This window comes from Eleginops maclovinus, chromosome 17 (assembly GCF_036324505.1).
Source record: "Eleginops maclovinus isolate JMC-PN-2008 ecotype Puerto Natales chromosome 17, JC_Emac_rtc_rv5, whole genome shotgun sequence".
Lineage (NCBI taxonomy): Eukaryota > Metazoa > Chordata > Actinopteri > Perciformes > Eleginopidae > Eleginops > Eleginops maclovinus.
Window position 1 is genome coordinate 13,681,261 of NC_086365.1, and position 16,781 is coordinate 13,698,041.

At 40.5% G+C, this 16,781-nt stretch overlaps 2 protein-coding genes across 4 annotated transcripts; both read right to left on the reverse strand.

The window, feature by feature from the left end:
* Positions 1 to 739: 739 nt before the first annotated feature.
* Positions 740 to 6,077, reverse strand: pus7l (pseudouridine synthase 7 like). 3 transcript variants are annotated; one of them, XM_063905083.1, is made up of 11 exons: positions 6,015 to 6,068; positions 5,895 to 5,918; positions 4,470 to 5,289; positions 3,908 to 4,067; positions 3,182 to 3,401; positions 2,995 to 3,093; positions 2,746 to 2,827; positions 2,455 to 2,620; positions 1,942 to 2,050; positions 1,415 to 1,468; positions 740 to 1,325 (listed from the first exon to the last, which is right to left on the reverse strand). In XM_063905083.1, the coding sequence occupies exons 3-11, from the start codon at positions 5,242 to 5,244 to the stop codon at positions 960 to 962; spliced, it is 2,031 nt and encodes a 676-aa protein (XP_063761153.1). In that variant the 5' UTR covers positions 5,245 to 5,289; positions 5,895 to 5,918; positions 6,015 to 6,068; the 3' UTR covers positions 740 to 959. The 3 variants fall into 3 exon arrangements, with proteins under 3 accessions (XP_063761153.1, XP_063761152.1, XP_063761154.1); XM_063905082.1 differs by lacking the exon at positions 5,895 to 5,918 and having other exon boundaries at positions 6,015 to 6,077; XM_063905084.1 differs by lacking the exons at positions 5,895 to 5,918; positions 6,015 to 6,068 and adding an exon at positions 5,946 to 6,009.
* Positions 6,078 to 8,471: 2,394 nt separating this feature from the next.
* On the reverse strand, positions 8,472 to 16,187 carry LOC134878932 (tetraspanin-8-like). Its single transcript, XM_063905114.1, has 9 exons — positions 15,961 to 16,187; positions 14,804 to 14,869; positions 13,883 to 13,996; positions 13,663 to 13,737; positions 13,450 to 13,548; positions 12,780 to 12,866; positions 12,586 to 12,645; positions 12,223 to 12,306; positions 8,472 to 10,821 (listed from the first exon to the last, which is right to left on the reverse strand). The coding sequence occupies exons 1-9, from the start codon at positions 16,039 to 16,041 to the stop codon at positions 10,717 to 10,719; spliced, it is 771 nt and encodes a 256-aa protein (XP_063761184.1). The 5' UTR covers positions 16,042 to 16,187; the 3' UTR covers positions 8,472 to 10,716.
* Positions 16,188 to 16,781: the final 594 nt, after the last annotated feature.

The following is a 16,781-nucleotide window of genomic DNA, read 5'->3' on the forward strand; positions in this document are numbered from 1 at the left end:
TGTTTTCACTCTGATAATGAACTCATTAAGCTTCATTAAAAAAAATGTAAACCATCTATTGACATTGCATTTTGAAGAGTAGGGGTTCCTGTAACATGACCGAGCATTGCTGTGTGTTGTCTCCATCTAGTGGTGATAAGTGAAACCTACATCATTACTAACGTACCAATTTCCAGTGGAAAATGTAAGCATACTGATAGCACTCACTATGCACAACTACTGCATTATAACCTTCATAAAGATGAGATTTATTCCCAAAATGTTCTTTTACCCTGTATTAGTTTTAGTCAACCCCAATGCAATGCATAAAGGAAAGGGTCACAGCATTCGATGGACTGGAAGGTGAAATACCTCTTTTCACCCTTTTTCTGAAACCAGAGTCTGCTCTGACTGGTTGGCTGGTCGGCTCTGTAGTGATTGGACAAAAGCTTAGAGATGTCCCACCCCTTAACCTATCACGTACAATGTGTTGGAGTGATAGCCAATAAAGATTGTTATGTAGTGATGTCACTATGTTATGGAAGTAAACAAAGGAATCCAATGGAGGCGTTTCAGGCAATAGGGGAGTTTGAGGGAGAACTTTGGGATTGGAGCCTTTGCAGACCATTTACAGGCACTAAAACCTATACAACACATAGGAAAGGGAAAACTAAAAGAAAACAAAACATAACAGGCACTCTAATTTGACATTTCAAAATAAAAGCGCATAAAAAAAACATTTTTATCTCTAAAAGTTTTATTCATGGCACAAAACACAAATACGGTTAACACGGTTTTACACTTATATTTGTTCATGTGGTTTATCAATTGCACATTATGCATTTTTTTCTTTTTATAAACACTCTTATGTGTTACCTCAACGACGAAGAAATAAGGCTACTAGTAACGTATCACAATGAGGGTTTACAAAAAATTCAACAAAAAAAACGTCTGCAAATGTGTAGAAATACAACGGACCCCTAGGGGTCACACTTCATGATCTCTCTGAGGCAGATGGTGGCGTAGCAGGAGGAGTCCAGGTCGAAGTTTAAAGTGAGGGTGAGCTTTCCTTCTGCCGTAGTGCCGTTGAGCTGCCGGTCACTGTTTCTGCTGCTGTTTCCTGTCTCGTCTCCTCCCGCCTCCCCGCAGGCCGCTCTCTGCAGCTGGTAGGTGAAGTTGCGCGGTGAGGCCAGCAGGGGGCGGTAGCAGCCGGGCAGATTTAGTTTGAGGTTGCTGACTCTGAAGCGACAGCCGTCCAGTCCGTCTCTGGACAGTCTCTCCTGATACCAGGTCCCCATGGCGTTTTCTGGATACTTCACTGTGTTTCCAGGCATCGGCATCAACACCTGAAGGGAATGTAAACAAAAAAAGCGGTGAGAAAAGTAGAAAAAGGAGCAATTAAAGTAAAAGTATTTCCCAAAAGTACATAGCCTACATGTCCCAGTGTGTACACTTCGTCTTGCTCCTCTTGGTCCGTCACCACATGGATCTGCAAAAGTAAGAAAGGAACAGCTTTTGCAAAATGTGATAAGATGTCCTTGCATTTAGAGAGTTTCCTGCAATTAATAGGTACAATATCTAGAAAGATGTGTCCTCAATGTCATCTAAAACATCTTTCCTTTTCACTGTCGATGAAGCCTTGACCCTACAAATTCAAGCTTGACATTTATCTAATATTTGAACAGTCTTCGACCGTAGAAGTTACACACACGAATTTTGGAAATGGGCATAACTCTCTCTTAATAAAAAAGCACAGACACTCATTTGAATACTGACATTTGAGCTGTTTCATTTGCCTTTTGATATACTGTTTATCTAATGTTTAATTTCAAGGCTTGTGTGGTCACATACTGAGTCCAGCTCAAAGCAGTGTTCACACTAGTGGTCAAAAGATGTCTGGATTACACCCGACATATTCAATAATCTTTATCTTTATTCTACCATCCTATAACCTTCTCTTACCTGAGGCAAGCTGCTCTCTGCAGAGTCTTCCTGCAGCCACACCAGGTCTCCTCTCCGGGCTCTGTGGCCCAGAGTGCTCAGCCTGTGTGCCACCGCCTCGTTCCACACTCTGGTGAACAGACGGACGGATAGATCGGAATAATACTCACTATTTAGCAACCAAAGCAGTGGGAGCTGGCTTCTCTTTCCCGCAACAGTTTATTATTTCCAGTCCCTTGTTGAACTCTAACCCTAAACATATTCAGTCTGCTGTACAGTTACAAATGTTTGCCTTTCTTTGTTAAAATGCTAACAGAAATGGTTAACAGTGATGACATCTCCTCTATCAATTTGTGTAAAGTCAACCAAAGGAAATTATGATGTCGTATTTTCATACAAAATATTGTGTTTTACAAAAACAAACTGTGTTCTGGATTTATATACAAAAATATGTGTTTATATCGGGTCATTTTCCAGCTCTCTTGATTCAAAATACAGTTTCACATTTAAGAAAAGTGTGCTGTGGGGTCTGACCTGCTGCAGTAGGCGTGTGGGTAGAACACCCTCATGCTGTGGGGCAGGCTCAGCCAGCCTTGGGTACAACCATCCGGACCGGTACCGTAGCGGTTCATGGCCCGGAGCATCAGCCGCTCCCTGGCCTTGGACAACGGCATCAGCGCCAAGGACTCCTTAGCGTTATCTGGTATGGAGACACAGGGAAAGCATGTTGAATTCCTAGAAATGTAGTTCATTAGGCTGTTCTAAAAGAACATGGATTTTTTAATTTCGAGTAGAAATTTTACCCAATATTGTCCTAAATCTCACCTGTTTGGATGAAGTGTCTCTTAGCGTTGTTCACAGGATCACTAAGCTCCTCTGGGGTGAAGAAGAGACGCACAGCGCTCACCTGACACACACACACACACACACACACACACACACACACACACACACACACACACACACAGTCACGGACAGGGCAATATGGTATAGGTTTCAGGCTTCCTGATTCCCCTCATTTCACAGCATGAAGGCTGATCAGGTGTGGACATCATAACGGTCTGCATGACTTACCATGTCTTCTTTGAGTAGAGCCAGCCCTACCCGGTCAGACTGGACGCTCTTCACGCTCCCAAACCTCTGCGGGCCGTAGTAGTTGACAAATCCTCTGGCCTGCAAGGAAAAGCACTATAGGTTAACACAGCACTTGTGAACAGGAAAGGCAGGAAAAACCATCAACCATAAATAAATGGTTTGCTACCTTGACATTCTCCACTGCTTCCTGAACCAGCGCTGCCAGACGAGTGTGTGTGTCTGCAGCGGAGGAGTGTGTGTCACTGGCTTTGTGTGGCCTCAGGTCGCGCACCACCAGGTCAAAGTGGTTCCCCTGCAGCCGCCCCAGTCTGAGCGGCTCGCTGACGGAGCGGATCTGACCCACACACATCCCTCTCCTCTCAAACTCTGCCGTCTTCTCCTTCAGCCTGGTGGGGAATAACATCCGGTAAACAAGGGGTGGATTTATGATATTCACTGAGAGGCTTCAAAGGAAACTTAAACTATGTATTTTTTATATTGTTTTAATATAATTTTCTGTTTATATTTTGTATTATTTAGTGCTTTGTTGACTGACAGAATCAGGTTTATTGCCAAGTAGTTATTCAACAAAGAAAATTAAGAGAAATATTGACTCAATGTACAAAAAATTAAGAAAAATACCCCAAAAAATACAGAATATTAAAGTGTAGAGCTGTGTAGATTTTAAAATAGGAAGTGTTTAATTCATCTAGTAATGTGTGTGTCTGTCTATGGATGCGAGGGGAGTTGGTATTGTTTTATTTTGGTTTTTTTGGTTTGTGAAGCACTTTGTGTCCCCCTATAAATAAAGTTTATAAAAAGCGTTGGCTTGTTGTGTATCCAACTTTTAAATAGGTTAATACAATTTTTCCCAAACAAAACAAATCCCTGACAGACCCGCAGGCAGCAGTACCTCTGAGTTGAGACCTTCTTGACCACCATGGACTGGAAGGTGATGGCTCTCTTGTCCTTGATCCCGGCGTAGGTGAAATCTGACGGAAGGACCCCGAGAGACGCTGCCATGTAGCTTATGGCCTCCAGAGTCTCCAGGTTCTCCTTACGCAGAGTGAACGCTGAAAAAGAGGACACACACACAAACACACACACACACACACACACACACACACACACACAAAAACGAAGGATGTTTTCATTCACATTGCAGGTGTTTTTTGTACTATGAAAAACACAGACTTAGTACATTGTTTAACTCGACCCTCGTTCGGTGTGACCTCATTTGACCCACAACTATTTTAAGATATCAATTGCTGTGTCATCTTGTGAGACTCACTGCCTTGAAATAACAAAAATAAGTGTTCCTATTTGTACTTTACATGTTTTTACTGCTTGATTTTACGTAGTCTAACACTGCTGTATCACTTTTTGAACAGAATTGCAGATTAAATATAACAGAACATGTTTTCTGACATTGAAGTCATGATCAATAAATAAAGGTGTTCGATTCTACGCCATACCAGTGTAGACCTCTTCTTCTTTACGCTCCTCTGCGCTCCTCTTCTTCGGCCGCCCTTGCTCTCTCAGCCTCACCGAGATGGCCGTCGTCCCCTGGTCGGTGAAACTTTTGGTCTCCACCAGCTTGCCAAACCTCCGGCTCAGGAAGTGGTGCACCACCGTCCTGTGATCCTTATCGTCATCGGGTCCAAACGTATAAGACGAGCCTCGCACTTTGGCGTCTATGAACCTGAAGAAGTCCTCCGCCTCGTCCTCGGTGACCAGCTGGGACAGCTCTCTGTAGTCCGGGTCTTCCCTCACCCTGATCTCCGGCTGAATGGTGACGGTCATGAGGAAGGGGAAGCGGTGTCGGACGGCCCGGTGGACGTTAGCTCTGTGGTGTTTGTCGGTGAACGATCCCAGGGACAGCTCCTGCTTGGTTGGCTTTTCTTTGAGAGTCAACACAAACTGCTCCAGCTCCTCACTCACTGACTGGCCTAAAATCACACTTAAATCAAAACTCCCCGGGCTAGGAATGGTGACATCCAGCCCACAATCAGCCGCGACATCATTGTCCTGTGAGGAGTGATTATTCCACTTACATTCTGAACCGGTTTCATTGTTTTCATCTGAGGAAGCACTGTCCGGTGTGTGTGTGGCTGTGTTAACACGCTGCCCAGTTATGTCTATCTCAGTCACCACAAAGTCTTTGATAAAGTTTTTGATGCTTCCGAGAAAGCCTTCATGGTTTGATATGAAGCACGCAGGGACGTTCACAGCATCACTGTCCTGCTTCATGGTCACTTCATCCAAAAACGGTACCGTCTTCAGTTATTTTGGTTTCTGGAAAGGACAAAGATAAACACAATTAGTGGGCTGTTACAGAAAAAGGCAAACGTTTAGTTCTACTTTGTTTTTATTCTTGTCTTATTTAGTGCTGTGTTGACTTTTAGAATCAGGTGTATTGCCAATTAGATTTGCACATACAATGAATCTGCTTTGGTATTCACACAGTAGGAACTAAGTCGTAACAAAAGGATAAAAAAAAGATCTATAATAAAAAGGAAACCGTTTAACTTTCAAAAAATAAAGATAGATACTAAATGTATAATACACAACTAATAGAAAATCAAAGTGGAGAGCTGTGTATATAAAAAAACATTTATAGGATTAAATAATAAAGTTCTAGGTGTACAATTTATGTAAAAATGTATGCAGAAACCAACACAATATAATGAGAATCTTGTGAATACATATGATACATATAAAGGTAAAACGCATTAGACGGCATCAGATACTACTGTGAATATAAGCCTGCCTTATTCAAGCAGTCAGATGTTAAAAAAAGATAATGTAAATGCTTTATTTCTTCTTAAACCTCAGTTATACATGCTAAACAGCCAGCCAATTTACAGTAATAACCCTATTTTCCTACAAACAAATCCTACCTCTGAGAGCTGTATCGTTACCTGCTATAACAAAGAAAGCAGAGCACATACCTGTCTTTAAAACCGAGATAAACACGTATTGTAAAAGATGAATGATAGCTGTTTGTTTATTATACGAACCTGCACGCGGTATGTAAACGAGGAGCTGTTGATGTAAACACAACACCGCCGAAACAATTTGGTCTACTTCCGCGTCATGTGACTGTCACGTGACCTTTCTTAAAGGGACCGTTGGCGTAGTGTGGTTCAGCACCATGGACTGTATTTTAGTGTTCTTTTATTCAAGAAAATATAAATGTACATCAAACACATACAGGTAAGCTACAAATACAGAGTAAAACATGTAAAAGAAAGACAGAAATATGAAGAAAATCGTGATTAAAATCAAATGGTAACATTTCAAGCCAAAGTATACACATTTGGTTTTGATTGCTTTCTTATTTTTTACTAAAATGTTGTAATTGTCACGCCACAAAAATTGAATCCACATTTAATTATTTTAATTGTGATTTGACTAGGTGACCTTTAATGGATTGTGTTTCTGCTGCTGCAGGTTGTCAGTGCCCTGCTGTTAATGCACAGAACCCCTGAAGTTGAGGAGGTAACACATGTACTGTATATTTACTGTATGGTTAGTTCCTATATTATATATTTTAAGGATTCAGAGAGTATCGTAGCTTGAATTCATGACTACACAGGACGCGTTTCTTGCTAATTTAATTCAGTTGTTCAATGTTTGTTTTCTCCACAGAGAACAGGCATTTATGTTATGTTTTTGATCACCATCCCCTATCTGGTTTTTGCCATCTGTGGTTTTTATGGGGCCTGCAAAATGAAGAAAAGGGTACTTATATTGGTGGGTAAAGCATCGTCAGTGTGTGTGTGTGTGTGGGGGGGGGGGGGGGGGGGGGTGGTCCTGGGCAGTTCGGTTATGATGTTTTTTGGAATTAAAGTAGTGGCTCTGCGACCATTGGTATTACAAAGATTATTTTGAAATGTGTTGGCTTTCATTGATCTTTCTTAAAAACCCAGTGCAAAACTGACTTTAAATGGATATTAAGTAGCAGGCTGCATCAAAACCATATGAAAAATTAGGGAAATTCTCTAGATGGCTCAGTCAGTAGGGGCTTGGACTGGGAATCGTAGGGTCGCCGGTTCAAGTCCCCGAACTGACTTGAAATATGGAAAGTGGACTGCTACTTGGAGAGGTCCCAGTTCACCTCCTAGGCCCTGCTGTGGTGCCCTTGAGCAAGGCACCGGACACCTCCAACCCCACCTCCCCATTGCTCCCCGGGCGCTGCACAATAGCTGCCCACTGCTCCTAGTACTAGGATGGGTTAAATGCAGAGGACCAATTTCACTGTGTGTGCTCTGCTGTGTGCATGTATGTGAAAGAGGGTTTCATCCTCCGATTCTATCTATCTATCTAACAGCACAACTAGTTGAAATTGCTAGTTGTCTCATATTGCTTTGTTTTGTTGTCCAGATTGCTGATGAAGTTAAGAAGGAGTTCCACAATCTGCTGCCACCGCATAATGCAAGTGAAGAAACTTTGAAGGACTTCAGATCTTTAGTTATAGATGTAGGTAACCTTGTGTTTGTGGTTGAACAGTGAAAAAGCTGATGTTAGTTGCAGTGACCCGCCTTTTTATCATTCCTTCTCAGTGTAAGTGCTGTGGGCTGGTTCAAGGCTACCAGGATTGGGGCTACAACATCCCAGACTCCTGCATCTGCACTGGTGAGTCAACCAATCCATGTGTGAGTGTGAAGACCCATTAAAGGGGTCCTATTATGCTTCATGGGGGTTTCCCTTTCCTGTAGTGTGTTATATAGGTTTTGGTGCATGTCAATGGTCTACCAAGGCTAAAATACCAAAGTTCCTTCCAAAGGGAGTGTCTCTCCAACACACACACTCAAAAGCGTTTCTGCTTTTACTTGAGTAACATTTGGAATGCAGGACTTTTACTTGTAACCGAGTATTCCTACACTCTGGTACACTGGTACTTGTACTTTTGCTGAAATAGAATATCTGAGAACTTCTCCCTCCTCTGTGTCTGTGTATTCTAGAAACAGCAGTCTGTGTAACGAAGACAAGCCCATCAAGATTTATTATTAAGATGTGTTTTTTGTTGGATAATTTGACTTAAACAAGTGTATTGCATGTTGTGTATTATTATGCCTTTGAATCCATTATACCCGGTACAGCACAGGACATTTTGTAACGTATTGTCCGCAAAAGGGATTCAATAGCCATTGTCTGTTTCAAGAGGAAAGGATGTGTATCAAAAAACATGTAATGCTGAGATCATGCAAGTCAACTCACGGATGATATAAAATGTGTCCAACCATTCATTTTTAGTTGAGAAAATTACCCCCCTAATGTGTGTCCCTTGTACAAACTGATCATTGATTATAACAACGGTTCAATATCAAAAGAAAATTGGGGTAAAACGGGTTAGGTTTCCATCTTAAATGGAGAAGAAGCATTATATGGAAGCACAAGTACCACAAAACTATACAGCACTCGTGTCTAAATGTACATTTTCAGCTCTAAGAAACAATTTTGAAATAAAAACGTCAAGAATCACATATTTTATTCCTGCTATTTACAAAATATATTACATGAGTTCATTCCATAAATGAAACATAATTAAAAAAAAACAGTTTATGACGGAAATAAGAAATACCATACTTTGCAAGAACATACTGATATTAGGCATTATGGTTAAAGTGCACAGGTAGACATTGGATCTGCTGTTTCAGATGAAGATCATTTGACAGTTTATTGTTCAATGATGACATTTCCACCGCAGGCAGCTCATGCAGACATGTTAGGAGTGATGTGGCGTAAAGGCTTCTTCGGTGAGAGCGGCATCAGTTGGGACACGAGAATATTGGTGATGCGTTTTTCTTACAAGAGCCTCTCACAACCTTTCTGCAGCGGCCTCGCCAAAAAAAGCATATTTTTGGGGGCAAAATATTTGAGGATTTACTGCATGTCTACTGAATGTGCAACCAAACAGAATCCATTTTCCTCTTAGGGGGTAATACTACGGTGGCCCGACAGGTGCAAACCAGCTGCAGCGGCCCAAAACATTTCCATTCGGAGAAACGAGCTGCAGATTCAGAAACAGTGCAAATATAAAAACACTAAACATATGCAAATGAAGAAACATGTTTACCAACTTGACGCCAACTTGATGGCCAACTGTCACCGTTATCGTAAAGTTACCCATTTTAACAACGTGACCACATGTTCCTTCATCTATTATTGCTGAGTTGCTGTAAGCTAGCTAGCTAACTTAGAAGTATCGGAAGGAATCATGCAATCAGATAAAATGATTATTATTCTCTTGCACTATTTTATTTCTATTCTGTTATTTCTTTCACTACTTTTATTGGTTTTATTTGTGTTATTTTCTATATGCAGCTTTTCAGTAGTTTTTAGAACTCTATATAACTATAAATAGTAAAACAAGAGAACATGATTATGCTGAAGTGGTCTCTTGATTTGTTCCGGAGCTTCATGATGCATTGTTGGAAGAGCTTGGGACTTTTCATTGCCATATCTACTGGGGTCATGACATTAACGCCTTGAATCTCTGAATAAGCCAATAAAACGCACATTTACAATCCAAGAACGTCAACAAGTGCACCGGTCCCAGCTGTGTGCATCAATGTTTAGTGTCCGCTGTGTTTTGAACTTCTTGCAGCTTTTTCTAAATTTGTACCATTTTTGATTTGCAGCACTTGGTTAATGCAGCGCTTTCAGTAAACGCTGTGCATGTTTTTGGCTTGTTGGTGAATGTTTTCTAAATGCTGGGCATGTGTTATCAAGTTTGTAAAGATGTTTCTTCATTTGCGTGTGTCTCGACACATTTGTCTTTCCGTATTTCGGTTCTGAAGCTGCCTCGCGTTTCTCCTAGTGGAAAATATGTCTGACTGTTGTAGCGTGTTTGCACCTGTCGGCCACCGTACCATACACCCGACTTAATGTGCTTTAATAACAACTGAATGGAGTGATGAAGAGTCAAATATACATTGTGCATAACAAGGCATCGAGACATTCCCAGAGCTGATGCTCATTGCATTGTCTAACCTGATTATTCACCCAAGAAAAATACATTGCTTGATAATAAATAAATGATTATATTTCAATCAAAGCACTTTGTAAACACTGTTTAAGAAAGGTGCTACATAAGGGTTATTAATATTACAATTCTTTCAAAGATTATTACTTGCTCTAATGCTGAAAATGTAATGTAAAGACTAATAATGTAATGTGATGTAAAGACTACTATGAATCTTGAAATAGTTGGTCCAGGTGTTGTATTAAACCTATTGATTAAGTTCTGTATATGCAATTACATTATTATCTGTCCTCCAAAATGCGTCCCGGTATGAAGGAAATGGAGGTAAATATCATCTCGTTATTATCCAGATAACACATCACTTACTGTTAAGGAAAAAATGCCGTGGTCAACTCCAGCTCCTCAAAGAAAACAGATGGCTGGTTAATGCTTGGTAAGATATTCATTTCAATTAATAACTTCAGAGGTATGACAAAAGCATTTGAAAATGTGCTGATTATTAAATACTTCATTAAATTGCAATGTTTTTACAGCAGTAAGGCCAAATCATTGCATGTAGGTTACTTTTCAATATCAGTCACATGCATTAACAGAACATTTTAATGTCAACATATGTTGCTATAGCACAGCTAGGATATGGTATACAGCATTATTGTGTTACATGTATGTGCAAATACAAATTAGGTACGCTTGATTATAGTTTGAGGTGTGTATCAAAACATACGAGGTGACTAGAAGGCCCCGGGGACATATCTGTTGGACTGGAGAAGAGCCATGAACTCCTGTTTCCTTCGAATCTGCCCCATCAGCTTGATGCTCATCACCAGTAACACCACCTGGGGAGGGACGCACAGGTACCAGCATGATGTGGTGTTATTATAATTACTTTATTAAACCATGCATTGAATACATTTTTCTAAAAGAGAAGACATTATTTATGCAGGATTTAGCTGTTAGCTTACACTGCCCGGCCAAAAGAAAAGGTCACCAGCCTGTGGGAGGGGCAGTGCTATGATCTGGGGTTGCTGCAGTTGGTCTGGTCTAGGTTCAGCAACGTGCCCAAAGAATGAGGTCAGCTGACTCCCTGAATATACTGAAGGACCAGGTTATTGCATCCATGGAGTTTTTCTTCCCTGATGGCACGGGCATGTTCCAAGATGACAATGCCAGGATCCATCGAGGATCAAATTGTGAAAGAGTGGTTCAGGGAGCATGAGACATCATGTTCACACATGGATTGGCCCCACAGAGTCCAGACCTGAACCCGATTGAGAATCTTTGGGATGTGCTGGAGAAGACTTTGATCAGTGGTCCGAATCTCCCGTCATCAATACGAGATCTTGGCGAAAAATGAATGCAAGACAGACACAAATGTTGTGACGTTGCAGAAGCTCGTGGAAACGATGCCACAGCGAATGTGTGCCGTAATCAAAGCTAAAGGCGGTCCAACGAATATTAGAGTGTGACCTTTTTTTTTGACCAGGCAGTGTATTTCCATCTGCAGACCCTTTGCAGGTACATAGAAAAACACATCATCAATCATACCAACAATAATGAACACAGACAACTACAATCTTACTTTCAATCTTAACTGAAAACTTGTTTTCCGACTAGGGATTACATCTGGACTCTAATATGTCAACTTCATGGCAGGAATTGTATATTTCTATGTAATTGTTCACTAAATCAAGGCCATTATTCAACATGTATGGGGATTTTCCCCCAAAACACTTCCCATTTATATGAAAGAGAATTACACATTTTATATATTTATTATATTCCTGTTTAATCACAGATACAAAAAGCAAATAGGAAAAGGGAAATGACTTGTTTGTTGTGATTAGGTTCAATAAAAACTGAAAAAGAATAAGTAGATAAAATAAATCTATACTTATTGTCTATATAATTAACATACGTGTTTATAATTAATATAAGACTTATATGATGTGTGTAGTGTGACGGCCCCAGAGCCTGTTGCAGGTCTTTGCAAGGGGGTGGAGCTGAGGAGACCAATCAGTCTAACTGGGGACACCTGGCCAGGGCCCCAGGACCTGCCCGGAGTCACACTGACTCTCATTCTGTCTCTCCTCTGGATCCCTGCTAGATAACTAATAAAAGTGCAATCAACTAAATTTAAAAATCCAAAACATAATTGATTGATCTCTACCTTTACTACCTGTTTTCTGTTTTCTCACACAAATGATCTGCCTTTAAATGTAAAATCAAAGAACACGTACCCAAAATACTCCACTTCCAAATTGCACAGCCATCGCCAACGAGAAGGCGAGCTTCAGTTCAGAAACATAAATGGGTAGGCAGGGCTGAAAAAGAAAAACACAGGTTCAGGTGAAGGTGGGGGCAAAAGTAGAGGTTATTGATCTGGGTATACTGGTGCCCACAAAGTCTTCCAGTGTGTCAGATTACATCTACTTATGTAAAATGTAAAACAGAGACACCTGGGACCCGTCCAACAAGCACACAGTGATTTGAAGTGAGAGGAAAAACATTGGGAAACATTTGGGGATTCCAAATGAATTGAGATATAAAATCAGTTCGAAAATAAGAGTTCACTGAATTATGTTTTCTAAATGTTGTTTTACCTTTTGATAAACATACTGGTTCTTTGGAGCCCCGAGTGTGGCGATGCCTCGTAGTCGAATCTGGAGAGGAGTGAATAACCCCGTTACATTGGGTTGTTAGTATCTGACTGGACTACGAAACAGAACTGAGGCTACAGGAGCTGATATCCTACAGAGCCGTCTTCAATACTGCTTACATTACAGGAGATACTTACACATTTTCCTGGATAGTGACAGTTACAGGAGGCAGGGATGGTAGGGCCCCAGTCTTTGTATCCTTCAATAAGACCACAGCACTCAAACTGGAGGCGAGAAACACGCAAGTTAACAGATGAACCAGAACAAAATGCACAATACTGTAAAACATAACGTTTAATCACACTAATGATACAGCTCTTTAAATCCCATTTCTGTTTTGGCAAGACCCGCCCTGCGTAGCATTCAAATGCTAGGATCGGCCAGAAACCAATGCTTGCAGGAGGTACCTGTAACCAGATTTGTCAAGTCCAATAGATGTTCCTGACCTTGCACTGTGAGGACAATGCCGAACCTCAAGCAGCTGCACAGGGCGGGTCTTGATAAAGGAACCTGTATGGCACACTGTCTTGTGTGAATTTGATTTCGTTTAGGGTGTGTGTTGTGTTCCAGGCTGTCCACACCTCCCCATGGGGAGCGTTCTCTGAGTCATCTGGACACACAGACTTATTTTTATACATGGCGTGACTTGCACTTTCTGAGGACATCAGACAAAAAAGTTTGGTTCCCTAGAAGTTTATTATTTTCAACCTACACTGCACTTGCAACGAAGAGCAATGCATTATTTGGATTGTATATTATAAAACAAAGGCCAATGAACAGGTTAAAAGTATTACAACTGCTGCTTACTTCCTGTTGAATACTGTACAGCAGGGTCCTGTTGGCTTTGTTGGTTGAACTGAGTGGCATCATGGACAATAACTTGGCCTCTTCACGGACCACGCGTTTCTGAGGAGGGAGAAATCGCATTGAAAACAGATCTTCGGATACCAAGACATACTGTTGTTAAAGTTTTAAATACTAAAGGATTACAAGAAATGTTGTAAAAATACAAATGTATACCTCATATACATCTTGGTAGCTTAGCGCTGTTCTCACAATAATTGTTTGACTGGCTGCTGCCATCCCAGTTGCATACTGCACACACAAAAACAAGAAGTCAAAGACCAACATCATTGCAAAAAATACTATTGAACACATATAGAAACTGTCTTACACAAGTGAAAATGAACCTTTACACACACACAGTGGTAGTACAAACACATGAAGCAGGGTCTTTTACCAGAATTAAGCACCACCTCTTCCCTTTACAGGCTCCGATCACACCGAGCACCGACAGCAGCAGACAGCCGATCTCCACCACGTACATTATCACTACGGAAACATTGGAGACCAGCTGCGGAAAAAGAAACCGTTGCTGTTAAAGGGATCCTTAAATCGCAAAAATGATCAATTGATGCACTATAAAGGTCCAGTGTGTTTGACCTAGTGACCTCTAGTGGTCATGCTGCAGACTGCAATTAACTGAGCACCCCTAGGCCTCACCCTTCCCTTTCTGAATAGAGGTTACAGTGGCTTTTCCTGTGATGTGCACCCAAGATTTAACACGGGGTCTTTTGCAATCCTGCCCACAGCTGAATTTATCTGGTTTCGTGCATCGGTTTGATCCCAAAAAACGGATGTAATTGCAATGAACTGATATAAACTCACACGATAACTGTTGCCTGACACATAGTGAACATAATAGAATATAATAATGCATATTATATTCCATTTCTGCCAATAAATCCTCCTAAATCCTATGCACTGGTCCTACTAACGTTGATGTTATTTGGTTGTCACAGATGTATTTCCAAGCTAGTCCCAGCTACAAAAGGAGTCAAAGGTCAGGGTCAGCTAGCACCTGAAGATAACTCACTGTCCTGCCCAAGGACACTTCACCGGGCAGATGCTTGCCAACATGAAGGCTTGAACTCAGGCCTTCCAGAGAAGAGATAAAAGACGCTGATGTGTTGTGTGCAGGCAAAATTGATGGACGACTATAAGTAACGCCATGCATTAATAATCCACTGATTGTCCTTGGATAACCCGGCAACTATTGTGCTCCCTTTAAAGCCTGAGGTATTCCTGCTTTAGATAAATCATGTTATCTGCTCAGGAAGTATTTTCATCCGCTCAGAAGATAATCTGAGGTCTGTCTTACTTTGCCAGTCAGTAAGAGGTCTCTGTGCCAAGCTACTGTCATCGTCAGCATGAAGAAGCACAGCGCCTGTGGAGAGGGGAGATAGTAATGTGTTAAGATTGCAGAAGAGCGCAAGACATGAAAAGCGTAGACGGTGATAAAGCAAATAAAGAGAATAAGCATTTCGGTTCTATACTCAAAATACCGTTAGAAAGGTTTCACCTGAAATGATTGATTTTATTTAAACACGTATGCTGAACGTTATGGTTATAGTGAATGGGAACAAAACAGCTGTCCCTGATAAGCACACACTTAAATTAGGACACACACAAAGAAAGTGACGGGTGACATAAAACAATAATAATCAAATAAATAAAATAGTTAGAATAATAATATGTTCTAATCATATATAACCTTTTATTTGAATACCACCTTATTGTTTTCTTTATCTTATCTTCTGTAGTAAAAAATAACAACAATACCTTCCTTTTTAATATTTCAATAAGTTTGTTTCATCATTTTTGTTTTAAATTTTAAGCCACATTGAGTGTATTTCTGTCATATTAAATATGTTGCTTCAATGCAAGTGAATGTTAAGACCTCCTTACTATGTATTTGTTTATTTGTATTGTTGTTATTAAAATACATTCCTATACAATATGTTTGTTTGTGTCATCTGTCTTGCTTTTTATTTTGAAGCACATTGAGTCAATGTCTGTCCTATTAAATGTTGTTATATAAAAGAAATATACTTGAATGCACCTGACTGCACACTCACAGCTGAGACAGCACATTGTAAACAGTAGCTTCACAAAGATTGACAGATTTGGGGTGGAGATTAGAGAGGATTATTATTCCAATGCATAAATGCAAATCATTTCTACCCATCACTATGGCCTCACTATTTGACCCAGCTACCAGTTGTTTTTAAATTCCTCATCACTTTATTTGTATATCACATTCCTGCATAAAATCTACTGCAGGAATTGCTCACAATAACGTTGATGGATGGGCTTTCGCTGCAGCATGCGAGACAGACATAGCACAGTGTTGTTCTGCTTGTGCTGATCTGGGTCAAATAGCTGCACAAAAGCCAACATTTAATCAGAGAAATAACCCGTATAAGGAAATCAGGCCTCTCAGCTTAAATCCCATGCAAAGCGGTGAGATGTACCTACCATATGCACGGCGTTTGCGAAAATGAACGGCCTTTTCAGACTCGTTTTATCCGCCATCACGAACACCGCGCTCCGCTGCATGCTGCTGTTTCTCGCAGGCTCCAGACGCCCTTTCACATAAAGAAAATATGATTGCGATAGATCTATTATAACATCTGTAAGGGCATCTATCTGTCTATCCGCACAGGACGTCACTGTGATGCACTGGGTGAGGGTTCTGTGCCGCTTTCAAGTGCAGTCGGAAATATCGGAATCGAGGTGTTTAAGGGCACGGGATGGAATGATGTTGTTTTAGTGATGATAAAAAAATAAAATACAGAGATTATGTTTGCCATATGCACGGTTGGGCGTTTTACTAACAAATGTATTCCCTTACAATTATTAATAAACTGTGAAAAACATCGAATCTAACTTTTGGACATTTTTGAAATATAACCAAGAGAAATGTAATATATTACATATCAATCATACACAACTTTTTTTGTTTCCCCTTACTGCATTAATAAAGAGGGTATTTTAAAATAAAGAAGAAGCAAATTGGCCTTTATGTAAACTTTAAAAAAGCTAATTGTGCTATGCTAAGTATGCTTATACCTATTCCAAGGCCACAAAATAAAAGTATAAAACAAACACAGATATCTTGATAGGTTTTTTATTTCTTTGTATTGAACTTTAAGGGACTAAAGTTCCCCTTTTCGTGTCCTGATTACGTAATACCGTCACATGTATTCCATTAATCCCCAAGCCTGGCAATGTGTTTGTGCTTTATAAAAACTGAGCTTCTTTAAAAACGTGTCCTCGTAACATATTGACCTGAATCC

Coding starts and splice junctions, on each gene's coding strand:
- pus7l (XM_063905082.1), bottom strand. CDS start 5,244: ATGAAGCAGGACAGTGATGCTGTGAACGTCCCTGCGTGCTTCATATCA. Junction 3,094..3,181: donor AAGCAGTGGAGAATGTCAAG/GTAGCAAACCAT, acceptor TTTTCCTTGCAG/GCCAGAGGATTTGTCAACTA. Junction 2,051..2,454: donor CCACACGCCTACTGCAGCAG/GTCAGACCCCAC, acceptor TCTGTTCACCAG/AGTGTGGAACGAGGCGGTGG.
- LOC134878932 (XM_063905114.1), bottom strand. CDS start 16,041: ATGCAGCGGAGCGCGGTGTTCGTGATGGCGGATAAAACGAGTCTGAAA. Junction 13,738..13,882: donor AGAGGTGGTGCTTAATTCTG/GTAAAAGACCCT, acceptor TTGTGTGTGCAG/TATGCAACTGGGATGGCAGC. Junction 12,867..13,449: donor TGTACAGTATTCAACAGGAA/GTAAGCAGCAGT, acceptor TCTCGCCTCCAG/TTTGAGTGCTGTGGTCTTAT.